Source organism: Morone saxatilis, unplaced genomic scaffold (genome assembly GCF_004916995.1).
Source record: "Morone saxatilis isolate NCDOM2014 unplaced genomic scaffold, NCSU_SB_2.0 Contig24, whole genome shotgun sequence".
NCBI lineage: Eukaryota > Metazoa > Chordata > Actinopteri > Moronidae > Morone > Morone saxatilis.
Window position 1 is genome coordinate 11172736 of NW_023339807.1, and position 22034 is coordinate 11194769.

General features: G+C 39.6%; 4 protein-coding genes across 4 annotated transcripts in view; 2 read left to right on the top strand and 2 right to left on the bottom strand.

The window, feature by feature from the left end:
- LOC118335717 (focal adhesion kinase 1-like) overlaps positions 1–5769 on the top strand; it is a gene marked incomplete at its 5' end in the record, with an annotated part of 46974 nt that extends 41205 nt beyond the window's left edge. Inside the window, 6 exon segments of the mRNA XM_035672142.1 lie at positions 230–367; positions 634–644; positions 1886–2041; positions 2514–2594; positions 3026–3111; positions 3531–5769. Of these exon segments, the coding sequence (XP_035528035.1) occupies positions 230–367; positions 634–644; positions 1886–2041; positions 2514–2594; positions 3026–3111; positions 3531–3657 (599 nt within the window).
- A 121-nt stretch (positions 5770–5890) lies between these two features.
- LOC118335556 (ly-6/neurotoxin-like protein 1) lies at positions 5891–8578 on the bottom strand. Its single transcript, XM_035671897.1, has 3 exons — positions 8469–8578; positions 6745–6861; positions 5891–6545 (listed from the first exon to the last, which is right to left on the bottom strand). Exons 1-3 carry the CDS (start codon positions 8515–8517, stop codon positions 6334–6336), a joined length of 378 nt encoding a protein of 125 aa, XP_035527790.1. The 5' UTR covers positions 8518–8578; the 3' UTR covers positions 5891–6333.
- Positions 8579–11644: 3066 nt separating this feature from the next.
- LOC118336236 (cleft lip and palate transmembrane protein 1-like protein) lies at positions 11645–17448 on the bottom strand. Its single transcript, XM_035672838.1, has 17 exons — positions 17248–17448; positions 16461–16552; positions 16063–16240; positions 15822–15949; positions 15155–15233; positions 14954–15071; positions 14343–14437; positions 14107–14191; positions 13859–13959; positions 13716–13775; positions 13584–13634; positions 13413–13495; positions 13049–13083; positions 12840–12895; positions 12701–12745; positions 12305–12438; positions 11645–11998 (listed from the first exon to the last, which is right to left on the bottom strand). Exons 1-17 carry the CDS (start codon positions 17446–17448, stop codon positions 11932–11934), a joined length of 1608 nt encoding a protein of 535 aa, XP_035528731.1. The 3' UTR covers positions 11645–11931.
- A 1006-nt stretch (positions 17449–18454) lies between these two features.
- Positions 18455–22034, top strand: part of mrs2 (magnesium transporter MRS2) — an 11892-nt gene continuing 8312 nt past the window's right edge. Inside the window, exons 1-4 of the mRNA XM_035672434.1 lie at positions 18455–19319; positions 20530–20594; positions 20859–20895; positions 21167–21279. Of these exons, the coding sequence (XP_035528327.1) occupies positions 18929–19319; positions 20530–20594; positions 20859–20895; positions 21167–21279 (606 nt within the window). The 5' untranslated portion in view covers positions 18455–18928. The remainder of the gene's footprint in view (positions 19320–20529; positions 20595–20858; positions 20896–21166; positions 21280–22034) is intronic.

Below are 22034 nucleotides of genomic sequence, written 5' to 3' on the forward strand. Positions count from 1 at the left end.
AATGTCAAAATATTGTTAGTCTCAGCTTCTCAAATGTAGATTTCTGGTTTTCGACTGTTGACAGAAAAACAAGACTTTATTCACCTTTTCTTCAATAGACTAAATTTAATCGCTTGAAAATAACCTTTTAGCTGCAGTCCTACACTGTCAGTTGCTGGAGTACTTTGGTCCCTCAGCAAGAGCTGCTGATGAATATAAACTTTTAGGAGACTGTAAAACCGGTGAGGAGAAATATGTTTTCACTTTTATATGTTGTTCCCTGCAGAGCATGCAGCTCCCCCAAAAGAAACCCCCTCGACCCGGGCCCAGAGCCAAGTGGGCAGTCTGGCCTGTCTAAATACTGGAGACAGTTACAACGATGGAGTCAAGTCACACCACACACACACACACACAACACAAATACGTAACACACACAAAACCAAAAAAAAATACAGACACACACTGGTAAAAAGAACACTGCAGAATAACCAACAACCATATGAACTGACAAGGACACATTTAGCAGATATACAGGTTGCATGTTTCTTAATACTTAGAGCGTTAATATTTTCTTCTTTTCCTTTGGCTGCTGCTGCTCCCTCTCTCCCTCCCCTCCTCTTCCTCCTCCTGCACTCTGCCTTACTGTTGACCCCTAGCCCTGGCGGGTAAGCAGCACACTGTCTGTGTGTGTTTACTGTGCGTCTTGTCTGCTAGTTGATCACACCTAGATTCATTTGTTCCGCTCTTCCATCAGTTATTTGATTTCTCAAATCAAATCATCTGTAGTGTTATCATATAAACATATAAACACATTCATTTCATCACGGAGTTCCCTTTGTTGTGTTGATACCAGTCAGGTTTCTTTTTTCCTCTAAACTAACATCCAGATCTACATAGCTGTGTTTGTGCTGACAGTATTTAACCCGCACTGGAAATTCTTCAGAATTTGTTTACTTTAATTACACTAAACTATACTAAACTAACATTATACTAAAAGTCATGCAGCTTTTTAGGCTATGGTGAAAATCTTAGGCCAGAAGCTTTATCTTTATCTTCTGAATATGATCAGAGGATAGATTAAGTGCAATATAAATGTGATAAATAGAAGAGGCGTCCCTCCTCTGTTGCTCTGTAAGGTTTCTTACTTTTTCCTCATTTTAATGATAGAGGGTGTATTATGTCTTTTCCCTTTTTGATGCAGATTTAAGATTTTTGACATGACAATACAAACTCAGTTTGACTTCCTTTGCCGAACACATTCTGCCTACAGTCTTAATATTGTTTTTCAGGCAATAAATATGTACAAGGTTCAGGGCTCCAGTGTTTTGACAGACAGAGATAAAAAAAATGAAGAAAAACATTTTGTAGCACTAAAAAGACAATTTAGTCGCAGAGATTGATTTAGAGAGGGCAAGAGAAAGTGTACAGACAATTAAGGGTCAAGGGGGGTCAGATGCAGAGAGGAGGAGAGAGAGGACGATGAAAGGATAGACAGAAAAGAGTCAGACTAATGTGAGAAATATCCTGTGGGATGTACCAGAAGATCCATTCATGATCTTCTGAATGATTGAATTGATTTATATTGGCTTGCACCAGTGTTTTACTGCCACCTAGAGGCCAGAATAGAGACCTACATGTATCATTTTTTGTTTTGTTTTTGTTTTTTGTTTTGTCATAGATGTCAATAACCTGCTCATATTCGATCAGTCATTCACTAATCTACTCATTAACCTGTATGTTCTTTGTAAGAGATGCTCAGCAGTTGTGACCTCTCTTCTTCTTTTCTGTAATCATTTAGGATTTGTATCGTCTGTGTATCATTCTCACCGCCCCGTTCTCCACATAAACCTGTTGGTCCTTTTTTCATTCAGTGTCACTCATTGCTCTTTGTGCTCTCCTGCTTCAGCTGCAGCCCCAAGAGATAAGCCCGCCCCCCACCGCCAACTTGGACCGCTCCAATGACAAGGTGTATGAAAATGTGACCGGATTGGTCAAAGCTGTGATCGAGATGTCGAGCAAGATTCAGCCGGCTCCTCCAGAGGAATATGTTCCCATGGTCAAGGTAACCGAGGCACTCCAACACATTTATTTCCCTCCTCAATAGCTTTTAATTAATCTGTTTCTATTCTTAGTTTTTCTCTCTTGAGCTGAAAACCTTGACCTTAAAACTTGAAATGATTACAGAGATTAGTGCTGTTCTGTTTATACAGTTTTATGTATTCTGCCATTCATCACTGTGACATCCTGTTTTAATCAAATGACACTGATCAATCCTCTTCAGAGGGCAGAATTTACTCAAAACTTGTGATTCCTCGGTTAAGCAGGCTCTACAGAACTGACCTCTTAGCCTCACTAGATGATGATTGTAATTGTGGGAATTTAGTTAATTTCCTTCACGTTGGTTATATTACCGGTAATCGGTGTAGGAAATATTATTTAAATCTATTCTGATCTAAATCTGATGTTTTTATTAATGAATTGAATTCATTTTGAATCTAGTCTGAGCAGAAAGGTTCTGTATTTGTGTGTTTCAGGATGTGGGTCTGGCATTGAGGACGTTATTGGCCACAGTGGATGAGACTCTACCACAACTTCCAGCCAGTACACACAGAGAGGTAAAAACAGACACACACACACACCGATCAGCCCTAACATTGTGAGCACTGACAGGTGAAGTGAATAACACTCATTATCTGGTTATCATGGTACCTGTCAGTGGGTGGGATATATCAGGCAGCAGGTGAAAATTTTATCTTCAAGTTGATGTGTTAGAAGCAGGAAAAATGGGCAGCGTGAGGATTTGAGCGACTTTGATAAGGGCCAAATTATGATGGCTAGACGACTGGGTCAGAGCATCTCTAAAACTGCAGCAGGTGGTCATAATCTTATGGATGATCGGTGTATACACACACATACACACAAGCGTGGAATCACTTATCATCTCTTATGATTACATGTTGCTAAAGGGTTTTAAATCACACATTTGCACTAGTATTGATTGGTATCAGATGGATATTTATTGCTCTGTTGTTGTTTTTTTCAACAGATCGAGATGGCTCAGAAACTTCTGAACTCTGACTTGGCAGAGCTGATTGGGAAGATGAAGTTAGCCCAACAATATGTGATGACCAGGTAGGTTGAAACATTACAATGTATGAAGAATATGTTGGAAGACATAATGAGATTTATATGTAATAGATGGTCTACCTGATTCATATTTTATTACAGTTTCTTGTATTTATACAGTGGATGCAATCAACCACAGGGCTCATTATTATTTCATTTAGGGACACTAATAAATTTAGTTAAATACTTAGAAATAATGTTTAGTCAATGTCTAGAAAAATGTCAAAACAGTAACACAGGGTAACATTTTTACCAAATGACATGAGCTGTCCTAATCAGATTTTTGATGCTTTCACAAAAGGCTGGCAAAGTCAGCATTTTAAAGTTGTACAAATAGTGGTGTTCACATTGTAGTATTCACTCATTCTTCTACCCGCTTTGACCAGTCTGTGTAACTAATGTATGTGTGTATATGTTTGTCCTAGTCTCCAGCAGGACTATAAGAAGCAGATGTTGACAGCGGCTCACGCTCTTGCAGTCGATGCCAAGAACCTGCTGGATGTCATCGACCAATCACGGCTCAAGATGATGGCCCACTCCCGCCCACACTAACCCCACGTCAGCTGAGCTGACCAACAGGAGCTGGTCTGCTATTTGAGAGACAGTGTCACTATGGTTACTGTTAGTAGTGGAGAACTAAAGACTCCTGGATTAATGACGTCAATCATGATATGTGAGAGTTGTTGGAGCTGACCGCTTTACATCAAAGGAAACAATGATACTTAGACAACAGTCCGTGAAGAATCGTTAGATGTTGAATCCTGTGTAAACTGCGGTAGTCCATTCGTCTGGGATAAAACTCTCCACCACTGTGACTTTCTTAATACAAGAACAGAGCAAAAACACTTCCTGAATCAGGGACTTGGCAGCTTCACCCTCTTTGAACTGGAATATAATGTTGAGGGGAGGAAAAGTGAAGAGGACGATGATTGTGGGTGACTATGGGTCCGGACCTGAATCACTATCATGGGAGCGATCGGGTGTGGAACTGTCAACATCGAGTTGATTAGTCCTGGTAGAATACAACTCTCGCGCAAAGCCATCAGAACTGGTTTGCGTTTGATCTGCATGAAACTTCACAGTCGGAACGGACTCAGACGTCAGCCAGCAGCCATGTTAGTACATTTGTTGATATCACGTGTTTTTGACCCCTGGATGTGAACCTGCTCCTCCGTTGAAATACCTCCACACCACCATGGATTCTAGTGAATGGGCAGATCAAACCAGATGTTTTCTATTCAGCTGCGGTGCTTTGAGAGGACGCTTCAACGGGGAAATTCAACAGCAAAGACGGTCTCGGTTTGGTTCGGAGAAGCAGCCTCCCACCCCTCCCTTGCTCCTCTCATTTCTCTCTTCTATCAATTCCCATCTTCCCTCCGTCTCACCAGGTTTTATTTATAGACTCAGAAATTGCAGAGGAGGAGACGGAGGGAGAGAAGGGAAGAGCGTATGAAAACTTGAGGACAGTCTAGCGCCGGTCTACTGCCTGAAGATAGAACACACTATTGTCCTCTCACCTCTCTATTTCACTCACTTTTCTTTCCTTTAGTTCTCACTGTCCCTTTCTCCTTCCTCAAGTCTTCCTCAGCTCCCCTCTGAGCAGGTTTTAAAGACTCCAAATGTGAAGAATCCAACTCTGTCTGGGTAAAACGCCGCAGACAGGAAACTCCCTACTCGCACTCAGTTTAGTATACTCTCTTCATCTGCTGGCTCCATGTTTTTTGTGTTGTTTACTGCAGTCACACTCTTCTTCCTTAATACTGATATTCAATCCCAGCATTGACTCTGATGAGCATAAATGTAAAAAAAAAGGTAGATTTTGGGGATTCTCCCTCTTTATCCAGGAGGAAGAGGAGGAAATCATGTCTCAGACTGATCACTGAGCTTGACTTAACCTATTTCTGTGTCTCCTCTAATTTCTTTCTCCTCACCCACAGCCCCAATAACGTTCAGTTGTTGCTCATATAAGACTGGTGTCACACCTTTTTAGTGTCCCCTCACCCACCAGTGTCACAAAGTGAATTTACCCGGGGACACAAACAAACCTCACAACGGGAACCTTTGTGCTTTGAGTCCCAGTCCCAGTCAGGTGTAACTCTTTAAATATGTCCCTCCTAACAACCGGGAAACAAACACACATGTAATGTGGAGCCACACGACTGGAACTTGTCTTGTTGACACAAAACACTGAACTGAAAATACAGCAGATCACACGTGTCTTTGTTAATATTGACCCCACATGGAGTATGACGTACTGCTATATGAAATATACTGGTGACTGTACTGGTATAGCATGATATACTGGTATGGAGAGGAGCATATTTGCACAGCACCAAAAAAAAAAGTCATATCTTTTTTTAGCCCTATGTTACCCAGATTGGATTTCCATGTTTACTCAGCAATGACACTATCAAATATCTGGGCTTTATAGGGATAAAAAAATGTAAAAAAAACAAACAAAAAAACAATCTATTTTATCTCCTTGTTGTTGCGTAAATCTGCTCATGTTGGTATATTGTAAGCTATACTGGTGTGTATCACTGGTGAATTGTACAGAACTCGTACTAGTAAACACTGGTTTTTATTTTGTCTTCTGGGCTAAATCCGCCATTGTGTCAAATAGGAGGGAAAAAAAACAATGAAATAAAACTGACGAAATGGAAATCAGACTGTCCACATTCTTATCCATGACAGAGATTTATTTGAAAGCACACATTTCAGGTTTCATATCTCCAGTATCTTTAAGTTGTCCTGGTTCCAAAGTCTTAATATTGTGTCTGGAATATAAATGATTTGAAGTCTTAAAGCCATAAATGAGACCTAAGTGATTTTGGTCTTTCCCATGATTGTGTCAGCAGGTGAAGGATCCAATGAATAGAGCCAACTCATACTGCTCTATGTATTATGACCCTCTAAAGTGGTTGTAGGCTTTATTTTGGATCCATTCATTAGACTAAACAAGCACGGTACGGCATGAATTTGATAGTATTCACATGCCTAAGATTATATAGGAAATATAAGTGTTAGAACGCTGAGAAATTCAGTGTCAAAACCATAATATCACATACAATTAGCATTTACATACAACATTCACATTTAAAACATAATCTCCAACTAAATACGTTTACCAGTCTTTACATGAAGCATTATATTCATCATCCCTACATTGTTCTAAACACAGCAGCAATGTCATTTAGCTTCTGACGGCACTGGTTGATCGCACTGACCTCAGTGTGACAGCAGTAATAACACACCTACAGTCAAAAGCAGCAGTGTTGTATGTACGTGAACGGACTCGGCTCCACTGAAGTTACACAAGTTAAAGCTGTTGCAGCAGTTGACCGTGTTTCCGTTTCCGCTTGAGTCGACTGAGGCGGTCGAGGCAGCTCCGCTACATGTGGTTTTGCTGGCACACTGCTTCACTATGGCTTTTGAAGAGCCTGGATAACACACACACACACACACGCACATACACAGCAGGATGTTTGAGTGAACTGGATTTGGACAAGCCTTCATTAAAATTGCCTCTATCATCAAGGAACATGTTCAGATTCAATAAGACATTTCATAGTGGATCCTGAAAATCTGCAGTTCTTTACATTCTCGGCCGGAGATCTGATATTATGTTTTCCTTGTTACCGAAAGTGTCGACGATGGTCATGCAGGTGTCCAGTAGTGCCTGACACTCTTGGGTGTTGTTGTTGCATTCTTCATTGGTGGCAGAAGAGGCGCAAACGTAGCACTCCAGAGACTGCACTGCAGGCACGAGGAACAAGGTAAAAACAGACACATGTTTGATGAAGTTATAGAAAATAAGAAATCCAGTTTGTTGATAAAAGTTAAGTGAAAAAAAAAACACAGGGTCTTGTTAAGAGGTCTCAGTCAAGAGAAACAATATTGAGACTGACTTTTTACAATTACATCAGTATTTTGATGTTTTTGACATTTTAATAATGAGCCATGGTTGTGTTACTGACGGCTAGGGGGAAAACCTAATCTGTTTAAATAAAGTTATTTATTGACTCAGCCACTTGATTTAGGTCATGACAGTGTTGTAATCACAATTGAATTTATATTTTTCAAATTTATGTGGAGAATGTTTGGGTCTTAATGAAGTTAGGAGAGTTAAAAGTTAAGTATTGAGCACATTTTTTTGAGAATTGGTATTGAAAGTCATAACAAATCAGTATAATTGACTTGACTGGAATGAGTTCTGGTAGTTTTTGCTGTCTTTATGACAGGAACTCAGATATTTCTGAGAATGACGTAGAAAAGATGCACACAAGGTTGTTCCTTATCTAACAGTGCAAGCATTAGGAATCAAGATCAGGCATCTGATTGTCTGCTCCTGCACTGAAACCAAAGCCTAGAATTAAAATGTATGCTTGAACCTCAGCAGACTGGGACTCATTAGATATTTATAGTCTGACTATAGTTATTATAAATGATAGAGTAGAGAAACCTTTATGATAAACTACAACGTCACATCAGAAATCCCTTAAAATAGGAAGACAGCTACTCCCAAAGACCGAATTGTCAGGCTTGCTTCTTTAATTACAAGGTATAGCAATTATTGAAAAGGAGGCTGCATACTATTCCTCCCAGTCAGAGATTATTGTTCTGCTCTCTTATGTCATTGAACTGATGCATTACAGTAAACACGTGCACATCTAACATTTATTTATTTTTTATTTATTTATTAATAATACTGGGATTAATTAGGCAAGAGTAACCCAAGTAGAACAAAATAACAAACACTGAAGGCCCAAAGGAAGAACCTCAAAGGTAGAAATTAGACGAACAAGGATATCATTAAAACTTCTTATTTCTGCTGTGCCTAAAGTTACAAATCCTCTATTAAACTTGTTAGTTACACCTTTACAGTATGACTGTGTTCACTCTGGAGCCACTGAAACAAATGGTAAGGACATTGTAGGTCTTAAAAACATACCTAAGCCACTGACATTATTACCCCCAATAAAGAAAGAGCAGAATTCTATCACAGTGCAATATATGCGCTGCCACCCTGATAACAAAAACCACTCTGTTTTTTGTTCATTCTTTGATTATTTTGGATAAATCTCTCATATTGTGTTCATTCACTATTATGTATCAACTGTTAAAAACAGACCTTTTTAGGAAGGATGCACTCATTTTAGATGATTTAGGTCTCTTTCCAATGTCTTTAGCAACTAATGACCTCCCTGGATCCCCTATTAGATTTATTCAATCATGTCACTGCCTCTCAGGTCCCTGATGTCCTGACCCTTACCCTGCCCGCATATAGAACTTACTAGTGAGTTTGCCCCTCAGAAAAAGCCCCTGGCCTACTGTTTGAGGGGTCTGAGGTTAACTTTACATACCTGGATAGACAAGGAGGGAGAGGAGGACGAGGCCGAGCATCATCTTCATAACAGGAGTCAGTGTCTGTTCACCTCCTGAACCTGCGCTGTCTGCTGCCAAACCTGGTGTGTCCTGCTCTGTGTGTGTGTGTATGTGTGTGTGTGGTTTCTATTGTTTGTTTTACAGGAGCACTTGATCACAGCAGTTCCACCCACATCATCCACCATCATCTTATGACACTAAAGGCATCTCATAATTTTTTTTGTTTTGCAGTGTGCAGGACATTCCTAGATCTTGCTAGGTTTCACTGATACTCGTCTTTTATTTATCTACTGTCAATCACAGACACAGGGTGGCTTTTAGAGTTAGAACAGCCGCTAACAAGAACACAGTCTGTGTCTCTGCAGGCTGTGTTATGTCATGACTCTATGAGTCTAGTATGTTCAGTTTAACCTGTGCTGCAGGACACAGTGTTGTTGGCTTTCTTTTCTTTAGTCGAGAGGAAACTCCCATTTGTGACCAATTATCATAATTAACAGGATTAAACAGGTTTACAGTCAAGTCAAGTCAAATTTTATTTATATAGCCCGAAAACACAATTCATAATTTGCCTCAGGGGGCAAGTGTAGACATTAAAGCAATATATGCAGGTCCCTTCTGCTTTACGGGGCTTTATAGCAAGTTTTAGCTCATTGTTTAACCGTTCAGCCTCAACTTTAGTGTTTTGGTTCGCTCTCTCCTCTCTCATAGAGCGCCAAAGTCATGGCCTAACATCCGGGTTAATCTCTGTTCCACTAGCTTCTGTAACTCGATGCAATCTCTCATTCAGCTCTTTTGTGGGCTCTGGAGCGTATTCCTGGGGTTTGCTTTCCACTTTCACTTTCCTGTTAGAGAAATCGGCACTTGCTAAAAGAAAGTGAAACCTTCATGATTCTAACAAAGTTGAACAAATATTATTTTTGTGAGCACAGAAGAACCTACAACTCCCATGAAATAAACACAAGCCTGGTACTTCCATTAATGTAACTTGGTTTCGTTCATATCCTTAAAACTCCTTATCCCTCCTCTAAAGTTATTTTTTAAGCTGTCTAAACACTTGTTTAATTAAGCAACATTATATATTATATTATATATTATATTGTTTTTCAAAAACACAGTCCTTTTTTCAAACACATGAAGCAATCTACGCTGACAGCGGCTCTGTTCAAACCCTTTATTTTTAGTTGTTAGCAACATCTAGCAGCTAAACAGCGAGACATTCCCCTCAGTAGTTGAAACCAAAAAGAGCTAATGCCGCTCTGTAACTACAGGCGGTATTAATTAGCAACTGTTTGCTAACCAGTTCACTTATCAAATTAAAGGGTGTTAATATGTCAATGTTGTGTTCATAGCTTGTTTCTGCTGCCCCTAAGTGGCCCAAAAAATTATTGCAGGTTTAAAAAGTTGACATTATTTGCCAAAATGATTTGCAGCCACATCCCTCAAACTAAATTGCAGACTAATTTTGCTCTTCCACTGGCGCCTGAAAACACTAAAGCACTGCATAAATGAGGTCTCGCTAGACGAGACAAAAACTTACCTGACCTGACCAACAACATCGCACTCTCCCTGACTAACAGTGAACACCACTGTCATCCCACTTACTGTAAATAAAAACAACAGCGTTTCTGATTTTTTTTCTCACTAAATGAATATGTTTATTTTTTAAATATCTTTAATTGTAAGACAGAAGAATTTACATCACCCTATATCTGCCACATCACATCTGTCCAGTGCTAACACAGGAATGCACAAGTACACACCCAACACTCACACACCCAGTACACACCCACTGCAACACACATGCAAAAGTATTTGTTTTTGTTTTTTTGGATTCTCTTTCAATTAACATTTATTTCCTGATGCCAAACCTGAACCCTAATGGGTCACAGTGAGGATATTTATTCACTCCTTGAGTATTAAGACAATAAAAACAAACACACACAATGCTTGTGAGGAAAATATGAAACTTCCTTAACACAAACCAGTCAAGCAGTTGCCATAAGTACCAGTCTGCTCTCTGTGTTGTCTCCTGATTGCACGTGTTGATAGGCATACCGGCACACACACACGCACATCAATCCACACGCACAGTAGCTGATTCAAATGATTTGCATAAACCTTTATTCCATATTATTAAAAAACAAGCACAATGCAATAAAATAATAAAAAACCAAGTAGAATTTTGTAAATTATTCTCCAGCTCAAGCAGTTCAGTCAGCAGAAAAGCGGAAATTAGTGCAGAGATCAGTGTAAAACAATCATAATAAACAGCTTGATAAAATTGGTAGTTAATTTACAGTAGATAAATGTTTCTTCATATTTTGTGATGCATTTGTGTACTGAATAAAAGGAAACAGACTGAGCAGCTGTTCTAAGTCCTAATGCATTGCAGGGATTTCATAGACACATGCTGTAGGGATATTAGCGATAAGTGGTCAACTTGCTGGCAGTAGTGCAATCTCTTTTTATATGTTAACATTTCAAAGTAAGTCTTTTTAAAATAATACAGTGGAGACTGTATGTAATATGTTATGGAACATTAAGGAAGACAAAACAGACTTTATGTAATGACATTTTAGACATACAAGACTAACATCAAATCTACACATCAGGTAGATCAAACTCTAAATGAAGAGTAAAAGTGCTATATGTTGCTGGTCTGATCTTCTCATTGCTGTCTGGGGCCATGTTGCTTATCTGCAATCCTGCTGGACCCCCCTGTTTGTCTATCATTACACACTTGTGTTGCAAAGCTATGCAATGTTAAAACCACAGAAATGTATTTTAAACTGTAGCCATGGATCATAACGTTTCCAAAGAAACAAAATATGTTGCGTTTAGTAATTGTGCAACCACAAAAATTGTGTTGTCTTGGTGTGAATATTTTAGTTTATATAAACATAAATCTTCATATAGCTTCAGTGAAATACTTTTTTTTCCTAAATTATTTTATCAGGCATTTTATGCCTGTATTTAGGGGTGCACCAGCTTCAGTGAAATACTAAAGTACATTTTAAAGGAGAATCATGGCTCAAGCTTATGACCTCGGTCTGAATACATAACCCCCTTATGTGTGCATAAAAAGCGGAATCAAGCAAATACATATTACAATGGTGGTACAATGCTGTTGATATTCTTCTTGAAAGGCAGGCCAGCATAATATGTGAAGCAGAGAGTGTCTGTATGGGAATGAGTTCAGTCATGGTAGCAGTAAAGGGGAATCTTCACTGATGCCGAGCAACAAACAGCAGCCCCGTCAGTGTACAGCAGTGAAGAGTCAGAAGCAGAACAGCTCATCTTGGATCAGTCTAAAGCTGCTATGGCACACCTGGCCAAGTGTCCTGTCTGAGTGTCTGTTTCACAACTTCAGCGTCGTTTCAAAGATGGGTTTTTGTGTGTTTGTGTATTCATTTCAGAAAAAAATAAGGAGAAGAATTCTTCTCATTGAGTCTTTAGTTTCTTGCTGTGGGTCCCAGACTCTCGCCTCCTGGCCTTGGGAGTGTAGCACCTGGTAGAGATAAAAGATGAAAGCATTATATTATCATATTATTATTATTAGTTCCCAAACATCTTGATATCCTGTATATTCGAACATGAGAAAGTAAAAGAAATCTTCACACAAGTGAGGTCTGCTACCAAGATTCAGTGTGTCTAAATTCCAGCATGTGTTTTGTAGTGTTTGAGTATCTTGTCAGAGAGATACATAAAGTCAAACAGTGTTTGCATGTTCTGTGTCAATGTTTTGTAGTGTGTGTGTGTGTGTGTGTGTGTGTGTGTGAGATTGTGTGATTGTGTGCGGAGTTGAGTGTCCTACCTTCGTTGGTAGAGGTAGAGGAAGAAGAGGAGCTCGTCTCTGAAGCAGGAAAGTTGATGTGAGGAGGAGAAGGATCCAGAAGAGGAGAAAAGGGAGGCACAGGAGCACAGATCTGAGATCAGCGTGTTCACTCCCTGGTGGGGTGAGGAAGGAAAGAATAATGAACTCATCAACTAGAAACTCAAATCTTGTTTGGAGTTTAATTAAAAACAATATTCATTCTATATTCAGGTGATTATACACTAATGAAAACATACCTAATATTAGTAATAGTATATTCCATTTCTATATTCCAACCATTGAAAATGTTCGAGAACCAAAAAATAAAGCTAATCTGCTTTTGGCTGCATAAAGTTACTATTTGTGAATGAGCCAGAGAAACATATTCACACTCACTCTGTACATCAACACTGTCCCCTGCAGGTGGCTCACAGACTTCAGCTGATCCAGAGAGAAACACAAAGATGGAGAGTCAGGAACAGTTCATACAGTCATTTACAATATTTGGATTATTTGCATTAGTTGCAGGACAGACCTTGTGGTTGATGAAGAGCTGCGGGGCCATAGACAGGAAGCCAAAGGCATACACTCCTGAGAGGAAGAGAGTTAAGGTGTCATTGACTTAATGTAATAAGAAAAACTGAATAGAATTCAATCAATTACATTGAAAAACCTAATAAATGAACTGATGGATCACATAGATGAATTTGTTTCACTGGTACAAATGGATGTAAATCGACTCACCGGTCACCAGGCTGTTGATCAACCAGGAATAGTAACTGTCAAAAACATTTAATGTGTATATTTAATATATGTGTAGAAGCTGCTTGGTCCGTGCATAATAACAATTATATTAGAAACCATTTTAAAACCAAAAACATCTTACTTTTATTCAAGAAACATTCAGGTCTGATTTGAATCTGACTGCTTAAAACACTTCAGTACAGCAGGTGGAGAGGAACCGAGATGTTATTTTTAGGTGATTAAACACTAATGAAAACCTATGAATGTTATATGCCATTTATGCCTTTAGATCCAACTAAACGTTACACACTGGATCTTTAAACTGTGTGGCAGAGCCGAAATTTGAATACAGTGATCAGCTCACCTCTTTTGGCGCAAATAGGCCAGTGAAAAAATAGCTCCGCTGATACACAGAGGATAGACCAAGTAGGACAAGTATCTGGACGCCTGGAGAGAAAACCACAGACAGAATATGAAGGCAGAATATAAAATCAGAGCTCTAAAAGACAAGAAAAAGATGGAACCATACTAATACCTGTGTATCGTACTCCACTGTCTTTCTTTCTTCTTCATCCAGCTTTTTTACCTACATAATAAGGAGGCAGTCTTATCAAACTATATCACTCTACACATGTTAAAAGTACAGAGTGGATGGCAGCACACTCACGTAGAGTCTGGAGCTTTTCCACTGCAGCTGGATGTTAAACACTTTGAACACTTTCCACACCTGCCGGGATGAGAGGTTAGTTTCGGTTTGTCTGTTTTGATCTTTGACACTTTCTGTTGGAGGAGACCGATTATACTAAATACCTCTACACACGCTCCCAGTCCAACAGGAAGCAGCACCAGTAGGCTGGTCTCCTCTAGCAGATGGAGGAAAATCAGCAAAGTACTGAGACTACGCCACAGAACTACAGAGAGGGCGGAGACAAGAGGAACAGTTAGAAAACTATAATTTAATGTTGTTTATAATTTCAGGTAAGCCCTGTGTAACAAAGCCTTTACTATTGCAAACTAGTTTAAAAAGTAAAGCTTGTATAATTTGATGATTTTCTCACCAGACTTCCTGGACATTCCCGCCATGCTCTTCTTTTTTCTCCACGAGCTGAAGTCATTTTTAAGAGCCAAGAATTCACAGATGAGCTGTAGAAAACATGAAGAGAATTACATACATACGATTAATATTTTAATATGCCACATTCCCTCATGACACTATGGTACGTGTAGAGAGACTGGGATTTATCAGATAATTCACAATTCATGAGATGGATTTTATGACATTGTATGATCTTACTTGTAGAGCCGTCATGAGTGCAGTCAGCACTAACAGGTAGAGGTTGGAGCCCACCAACGTCTCTTTAATCTCATCTATGTTCTCCTCTGTGAAGCCTATATATCACAACACAATGCAAGATCAGAGGAATTAGTTTAGTTCTCCTGACTGTGGGATAAGAAAAGCCAAAGAAAACACATTATGTATTGTGGTGGTTATTATAAAATGCGGGATTTGCACGTTTTATGATGAAAACTTGATAATATGGTGCATTATGTAATAACCAACCAAACTGCATTTGTTAAACTCAAACTTAAATAATAAATTAGACTCCTATGACCTGTGGTTAGGGTTAATTCATTCAAAGGTTATCTAATTCAAAATGCAGTTCATAAAAATAAGTGCTTATTACTAAATGAGCTGATTGTTATAAAATGCAGGTGTTATCACATAATGAAATAAAAATCTAGTTATAACATAATGCTGTGTTACTAAATAATGTGTTGCTACACAACTCCTCAGACATAATTAGGTTTTATAACAATAGAAACATAGTTATAATTTGTCCTCAGAACTACTGAATACACCAAAACTGGAGACTAGAGACCACATCCTGCCTGTTATTAGCTCACCAAACTGTCGAAGGGAATAAACAACGTCCTGTAGATGCACCCAGAACCTGAATCCCCTTAAAGAGATTCCCTCGTAGGACACCGTCAGAGGGAGCTGGGCAGTGCTGCTGCTGATCTCCTACGGATGTATAGATACATACATGCAAGGTCATTTCATACAAACCCCAGTATTTATCAGTCAAGTGTGTAAAATCGACCTACCACGAGGTCTCTGACTCTGAAACTGAGCTCATTAACCAGCAGCAGAGGGAGGTAGATCATCTGTCGGCCATCCTGAGAGCTACCAAGAGAGACAGGAAGAAAGGTTCATTTAAATATTTTACTTTACAGCCCAGTGGAGTTGCAAGGAGAACAGGAAGAACAACTATTATGTTGAGATCTAGATTTGCATTTTACAGCACATTTTCTTAACTATTTATTGTCTTAGAAGTGTGTAGTTTTGTAAAACAATATGTAATTACCACACAAAGGGAACACAAAGTACATAAACACAAAACTGACTTTGTTTTGCCTCTAAAGTTTACACATATAGTCTGATATATACAGGATATATGCTACTGGGTATACAGATAAAACATATGTGTTAAAAAGATCCCTGGCTGAAAGCTTTCCTCTGCTTCCTGTTGCACAGATTGGAGGCTATATAATCCTTTTTACTACTTAATAAATCCCAGTTACATGTTTTATTCCCCATTTATAAAAAAATGTATTCCAAACGAGCAGAACAGAATGTGAGCGCATGTTGGATTTTCTCACAAACAGCCACTGTAGCACCGGAGCGTGCTGATGGGTAGCAGCAATAAAGCCGTAGTCAGCAGCTCTCTGAGTGATCACCCGGCTTTGACCTCCAAAGCTTCCTGTGACTTACACTCTCATGTAGCGCCGCACATCACTAGGAAGCCCCGCCTTGTTGAAGGTGAAGTCCTCTGACATCATAGTGATTGACAGGTGTGGTCTCCAGTGGGATACAGGATTCTCTGATCTGGGACTGGGCCTCTGATGGAGCCACAAAAATAACTCATTTGCAGCAGGGGCCATATTTCTGCACTACTGTAAAGGTGACACGGTGGCAGAAATATGATAGGACTATGGCAGATATTGAATTTTACCTTCTGCTTGTCTCTCTGCCCCTCAGCGTGGGTGGGAATGATGTAAGTGGTGAGCTGAGCTGCGTAGTGGACTTCTCTGCTGTCCTCCAGAGGTGACACACCAGCTTTGTGAACATATACGACCGCATACAATGTGCCATTAGCTCGAGTCTCCTGTGGCAGAGAGACATTCACCTGCCTATAGAGACAAAGAGAGCGAGAGAGAGAGTCAGTTAAAACAACAAGCCTCATTTACAAATCTGCTTCTTTGCTCTTAATAAATGATGCTCACCATGATGCTGTTTGTATTCTAGCATTAGCAAATGTACAGTGTGAGAGATGCACACACCTCTAATGGTGATGAAGAGGAAGTCTTCTCTGATTAAAATCTGCATGATGTACCAACATGTCACACCCACCTTTCAAATGTAGAGTGAGGGTCAAATGGGTCTATCTTCACAGCGAGGTGGAGTTGGCTGTTGTCTGGCACGAGGCAGGTGAAGACACTCAGCTGGTTGAAGCAAGAAAGAAGAAGAAAATAGATTTAAAGCAGTATTTCCATTTTTTTTCAAAAGCTTTGACTCCAGTTCTAAAATGAGATGCAACAGCAGAAAGGGAATTGGAGAACAAAACAGAAAAACCTGCGCATGTTCCAAAAATATGTAGCCTACATTGTCTCTATTTTAATGATTGAACTGACCTCAAACTACACTTGCTACCTGACATTTATCATTTCTACAGCTGTGGTTGGTTAGGTTTGGGCATAAAAAACATCTTGGTTATGGTCTGTTCATATATCACATATACTCTATAGATAATGTCTCCAGTGTGGGATCAATATAGTTTATTTTATCTTAATCTGTGAAACATCCACAGACAAAGCTAAACTGTTGAAATGTTACAAATACTCAAATAAATTAACATAAAACAAAATGTAATCTAAAAAATAAATAACAGAGAAAAGCTAAATGCATTATTTTACCAGACTAACTGCCTTGCAGACAGCATGTGGTTTGCCAAAGGTTTAATACTGAGCACTACTGGCTAATAACAGAGGAAATGGCAGAGTCTGTTTAGTTATTGTCAACTACATATAGTAACAGGCCTGTTTACTTGAGCTGGATCCCACAGAAACTGAGTTTCGGTGTCCCCAGTTTGTCTCTCTGTTAGAGGAGTAAGAAATAAGACACAAAGGCCTGCGCTAACCTGTAGTCTGGGTCTCGCTGTCAGGTAGGAGGCGATGCAGTGCTCTCCTCTGCCTCCATCGCAGGGTTTGGTGTTGAGGAAGCCGCACAGCAGCCAGACGGTGTGGAGCATATAAACCACAAAGACCCCGAGCAGCAGCTTAGCGATGGAGCTCCGTTTAGCGCCGCTGTCCGCGGTCTTAGAACAACACGATGGGAACATGGCAGCAACCAATAGCGAAACAAAAAAATAACGCAAAAAAAAAAAAATGGACGGGGTCTGGTTTTGAGGACGGAGTTGTTTATAATGGGATACAGCTAACACAATGCAATCCCCACGCTTCCTCTCTGTCACAGCATCCTTCCGGTGAGCCGCATCCAGCGGAGAGATGCTGATGCTGCTGACACCGGCTTCACCAATCCTCTGTCCACATCTCCACATCTCGCGAAACCGTGAGCACTGAGCCCACACACACACATACACATACACAGCTGAGCACACCGTGTTTGTCCCGTTTGCAACAGAAGTCCCAAATATTGTAAAGCACACAGGTAATATACATAGTTTGGCTTGTAGACGGGCAGAGCCACCCGCAAAGGGGAAACATAGGTTATTATTTGATATACTGACTTCAGTATTTTCACCTTTAGTAGGCCTATATATAAATTAGACAAATTATAGACCAACAAACTAGACAAATGATCAGTATTTCTCCATCAGAGTTTGTATCCCTGTCAACGGAGAGGGCTTAAACACCATTTAGATCTTTATGTTGAAATTCTTCCACAATTCCCTAATAATTTCCTTGAAATAGCTATGTAAGTTGCATTATTATAGGGAAACATAACAAAATGCTTTTTGGCGTCAATATATGAAAGGCCATTTTCTCAAGGAAAATGTAAAAGTTAATAGACCAAACAATACACAAATAATATATATATATATATTACGTAATATATATATTATTAATATATATATAATATATATATATATATCCATATAATTAGTATATATATATTATATATATATGTACTGTCAATGGTCCAACCTCTACTCAAAATGTAATTTAAGGTTACATCAGCTTTTACAGCCCGAGTGATTTACTTTACTAGAGACGATCTTTGGACGCCGGTCTTGTCACCGCGGTGCATTGTGGTCCGGCACAGCGCTCTTGCTCCTGTCCTCCTGTATGCTAGCTCCCTGTCATGATGCTAACCTGAGTAACAACAACAACAACAACAAGGTGTTTACAGACTCCAACAGAGCCGGTGCGGTGATTGGGGAGAGTGTGTAGCCAGCTGCAGGTAACTGAACCTGCAGGTACTCGTGTCTGTGTTCACTGTCAGTCCGCTTTAATGGAGAAACACTGAGGCTGTGTCCTGATAGCAGCTAATGTAGCGAGCACAACACGCAGAGCTCTTGTGAATAAAGTTAGCCCAGCTACAGGGGGACACGTTAACCAACACTTACTCATACTGTAACTATTAAGTACGCGTTGTCATCCCCGTTGTAGCAGCGGATATGGACTGTGTCCTCTAGCACACAGAGGGACCACTATGGAGAGGACTCAAGGACTATAAACACTGTTTTTTTTTTTGTCTTATGGAGGCTCAGTCGTTCGCTCCAGCATTATTCCCTGCTGCTGTGTGCTTTGTGGTGTCCTTGCTGCAGCAGTGGTGAATCTCAACCCTCCAACCCCAGTATGGCAGCGTGTGTGAAGGCTGTGTGTGCTGCTGCTGCCGGTGCTGGTGGTGTGGAGATGAGAGTACACAGGGTGCTGCTGACTGGCTGTATGAACTGCACTAGGATGTATCTGTCATTTGGTGGGAACTTTTATCCAAAGCGCCTTTACAGCTCTGTTAGTCCTCTTCCCCCGAGAACGGGTGGGACTCGAACCCTCATGCTCTGCCCTCTGAAGCACACTGTGCCACTCGGGAATAGAGAAGCGGGATTGTACAGCAGGAGCTACGGCGACCTCGGTTCAAATGCCCTCTGCAGTCTGACACTGCCGGTGTCCAGGTGTCAACCCAGAAGAGCTCCGTCTGCTGCGGGGAGGAAGGAGGAGCTGCTGCAAGGAGGTGCAGCATGGCCCGGTGAGAATGAGAGACAGGTTGGATCTGTGTGTGCTGCTTTTACATGGTTTACTTTTGTCAGTTTTATTTGTTGATAACTGATTTAAATTGATTGCAGTACTCGTATTAGTACAGTGTTCATGTTTCAGCACATTATAGCCAATAGGTCGGAGGTGATCTAGAAACACTTTATTCTTTCCATAGTTTGTCCAACAGACTTGTCTATTCGTTGACTGTACATTGTTTTTATGAATGTATGTAAAAAAAATTACAATATCAGGGATATATTGATATGATATTTGATTTCTTAGATATTGGTCTCAAAAATCTAGTATCACCCATGTTGTAGTCTACATATTTTAACTGTAGAAGATAATTAGATAAAGAACAGTTATATGTATGTTATATATATATAATATAGCTCAGATCTAATGTTAACATAAGTCCTGTTAAACTGGTAATTAAGAAATCTTCATGCTTGTTTCCTGTAACGATGCATTGCGTAGTTTTTTATTATATATATGTTACTTTATTGATTCCTGATCTTTTTTTGTGTGTGGAAAAAAGTCAACAGTTGTATTATCTGATTTTCTGAGTGGGAAAGCTCCACTGTTTAATTTGTAAGTGGTTCTCCACTGGAAGCGGTTCTGTATTCATATCTCTGGCTGTAGCTTGAGAACTTGCCGTACCAACAGTCTGTCCATCCTCCTCTACAATGGATGGAACAATAATATATGTATGGCATTAAGGTTAAACCTTTGAATTACATAAAGATGTTCTAGCACAATGCTGGTGTTTCCAATTATTATTTGACAGACATTCAAACTAGTGTAGTTGTCACAGTTTCTTCTTGAAATGACGCCACAATTTGAAACGTTTCTTCCTCTTCGCCATGACTTCTTGTTGCAAGTTTCCATCAGTGTAGGCGCGTGAGTTTTGTGACGTGTAACTGTCAGAATCTATAAAAGAATTGATACGGATTGATCGGACAATTTGCAACCGGTTCTCGGTTCCCATCCCTAAAATGCGAGGAGGCAAGGCAGAGTGATAATAAATGTAATTTTGCAGCTTAGATATGATATACAGATATATCTGTAACTTCACTGCGGGACTGTTTTATTCACGATGGTATAGCTGCTGTGTTTCTGTCTCTATAGCAGCAATTGTCCACCTTCATGTGTGAAATATTTTCCTTGTATATGTGGTTTAATGTTGTCTTTTCTTTGAACAGTGTCCTCTATCCGCAGCAGAATGACAGACGCTCCTGTTTCCAGTGTACCTCCATGTTTTGTAGTGGTAAGAGAGTGTCAGTGGTTACTCTGCAGTTGTTACCTTTATAAGGTTCATTGTTCTTACTAGCAAGATGCTTTTGGATGAACTGATAGAGACTGTTGGATTTTATCAGCTGGATTTAAGCCAAATTTCCCACAAGCTTTATTAAACATCTACCAGTCTACTGCCATACATTTTATTTATTGCAATACATTAAAAGTGTTGTGAGTTTAAATAACTGTGGTTGCTAGAGTTAGGTAATCAGCTTTTTATTTATTTATTTCACAGATGAAGTTTGACCAAGAGGGAAATGTGACATCATTTGGTAAGTGTTCCAAAATAAATATTATTAATCTTTGATTAGTTACGATTAGTTATCATTCAAGTCAGTTTTTTTATGTATATAGCCCAAGATCACAAGTGCTTGAGACTGATGATTGCTCTTTTATGAACAAAATGCTGTAAGAAGCCACGTTGTAATGTATGCTTTTGGTGTCCTTTTCCACATGAAGTCTAAAATATATTAAATAAGATGACGTCTATATTGCTCTCTTCCTCTGCTCCTCTTACTGGTGTGATTATTTTTCCCCTTACAGAGAAGAAGAAAACAGAGCTTTGCCAGGAGCTCAGTCTTCAAGCCAGAGACCTTCGGTTTCAGCACAGTACCAGCCTCACTGCTAGAAACAACTGCATTATCATACGAATGGAGGTATGCTCTGTTTCTCTCTTATAAGCACACTTTGTGGTTTATGACATATTTCTGTTCCCAGCCAAATCTAGATCATCTTTGACCTGGCTGTTGATTAGGTAACATTTTGAGACCATAAGTCTAAGCCAAACCGTTGATGATTCCTGGACATCAGTATGCTAATTGTGCTGCATGACACTAAAATGTCCCTCTCCTGCTGATGCAGCACTCATTACCTTGTATTATAACTATTTAATCTGCCTATTTCTTTCAATAATTAAAACAAATAAGGCTGGTCAGGTGTTAAGACCAAAAGAACATAAAAACGTAATATCTGGTGATCTAAAACTTTATGCATGAAGCTGACTAGTTAACTTTTAGTTTACTAAAAATAAAACTGGATTTATTTGCGAGGACATTCTTTAGTCCGCACCACAGTCGACCGTGCAGAAGGCAGGCTGGAGAAGGTGTAGTAGAAGACGCAAGAGTCATCGCGGCTTCTCATATTACAGAATGCAGTCGTTTGAGGCACATCCTGTTTGGTGTCCACCATCGTCACAGTGAGGTAGCCACACTCTTGGTCACACCTGATGATGCGTGAGAGGAAAACAAAGTCAGTTAATATAATGCGTCTGCTTTATTTACTAAGTTCAATACTGTATTAAATTCTTTGTGCTCTCTTAGATAATGGCAAACTGAATTATACCAATCAATAGTGTTTTATTGCTTTGAGAGATGGTGGAGAGGAAGCTGCAGTTTTTCTAAAGAAAATATGA

Excerpts from the sequence above, each read along its gene's own strand:
- LOC118335556 (XM_035671897.1), bottom strand. The coding sequence starts at position 8,517 with ATGAAGATGATGCTCGGCCTCGTCCTCCTCTCCCTCCTTGTCTATCCA. Across the intron at positions 6,862-8,468 it reads CTCCCTCCTTGTCTATCCAG|TGCAGTCTCTGGAGTGCTAC; the intron begins GTATGTAAAGTT and ends TCGTGCCTGCAG. Across the intron at positions 6,546-6,744 it reads GACCATCGTCGACACTTTCG|GCTCTTCAAAAGCCATAGTG; the intron begins GTAACAAGGAAA and ends TGTGTTATCCAG.
- LOC118336236 (XM_035672838.1), bottom strand. The coding sequence starts at position 17,448 with ATGTTCCCATCGTGTTGTTCTAAGACCGCGGACAGCGGCGCTAAACGG. Across the intron at positions 14,192-14,342 it reads CACTCATGACGGCTCTACAA|CTCATCTGTGAATTCTTGGC; the intron begins GTAAGATCATAC and ends TGTTTTCTACAG. Across the intron at positions 13,496-13,583 it reads CAGTGGAGTACGATACACAG|GCGTCCAGATACTTGTCCTA; the intron begins GTATTAGTATGG and ends TTTTCTCTCCAG.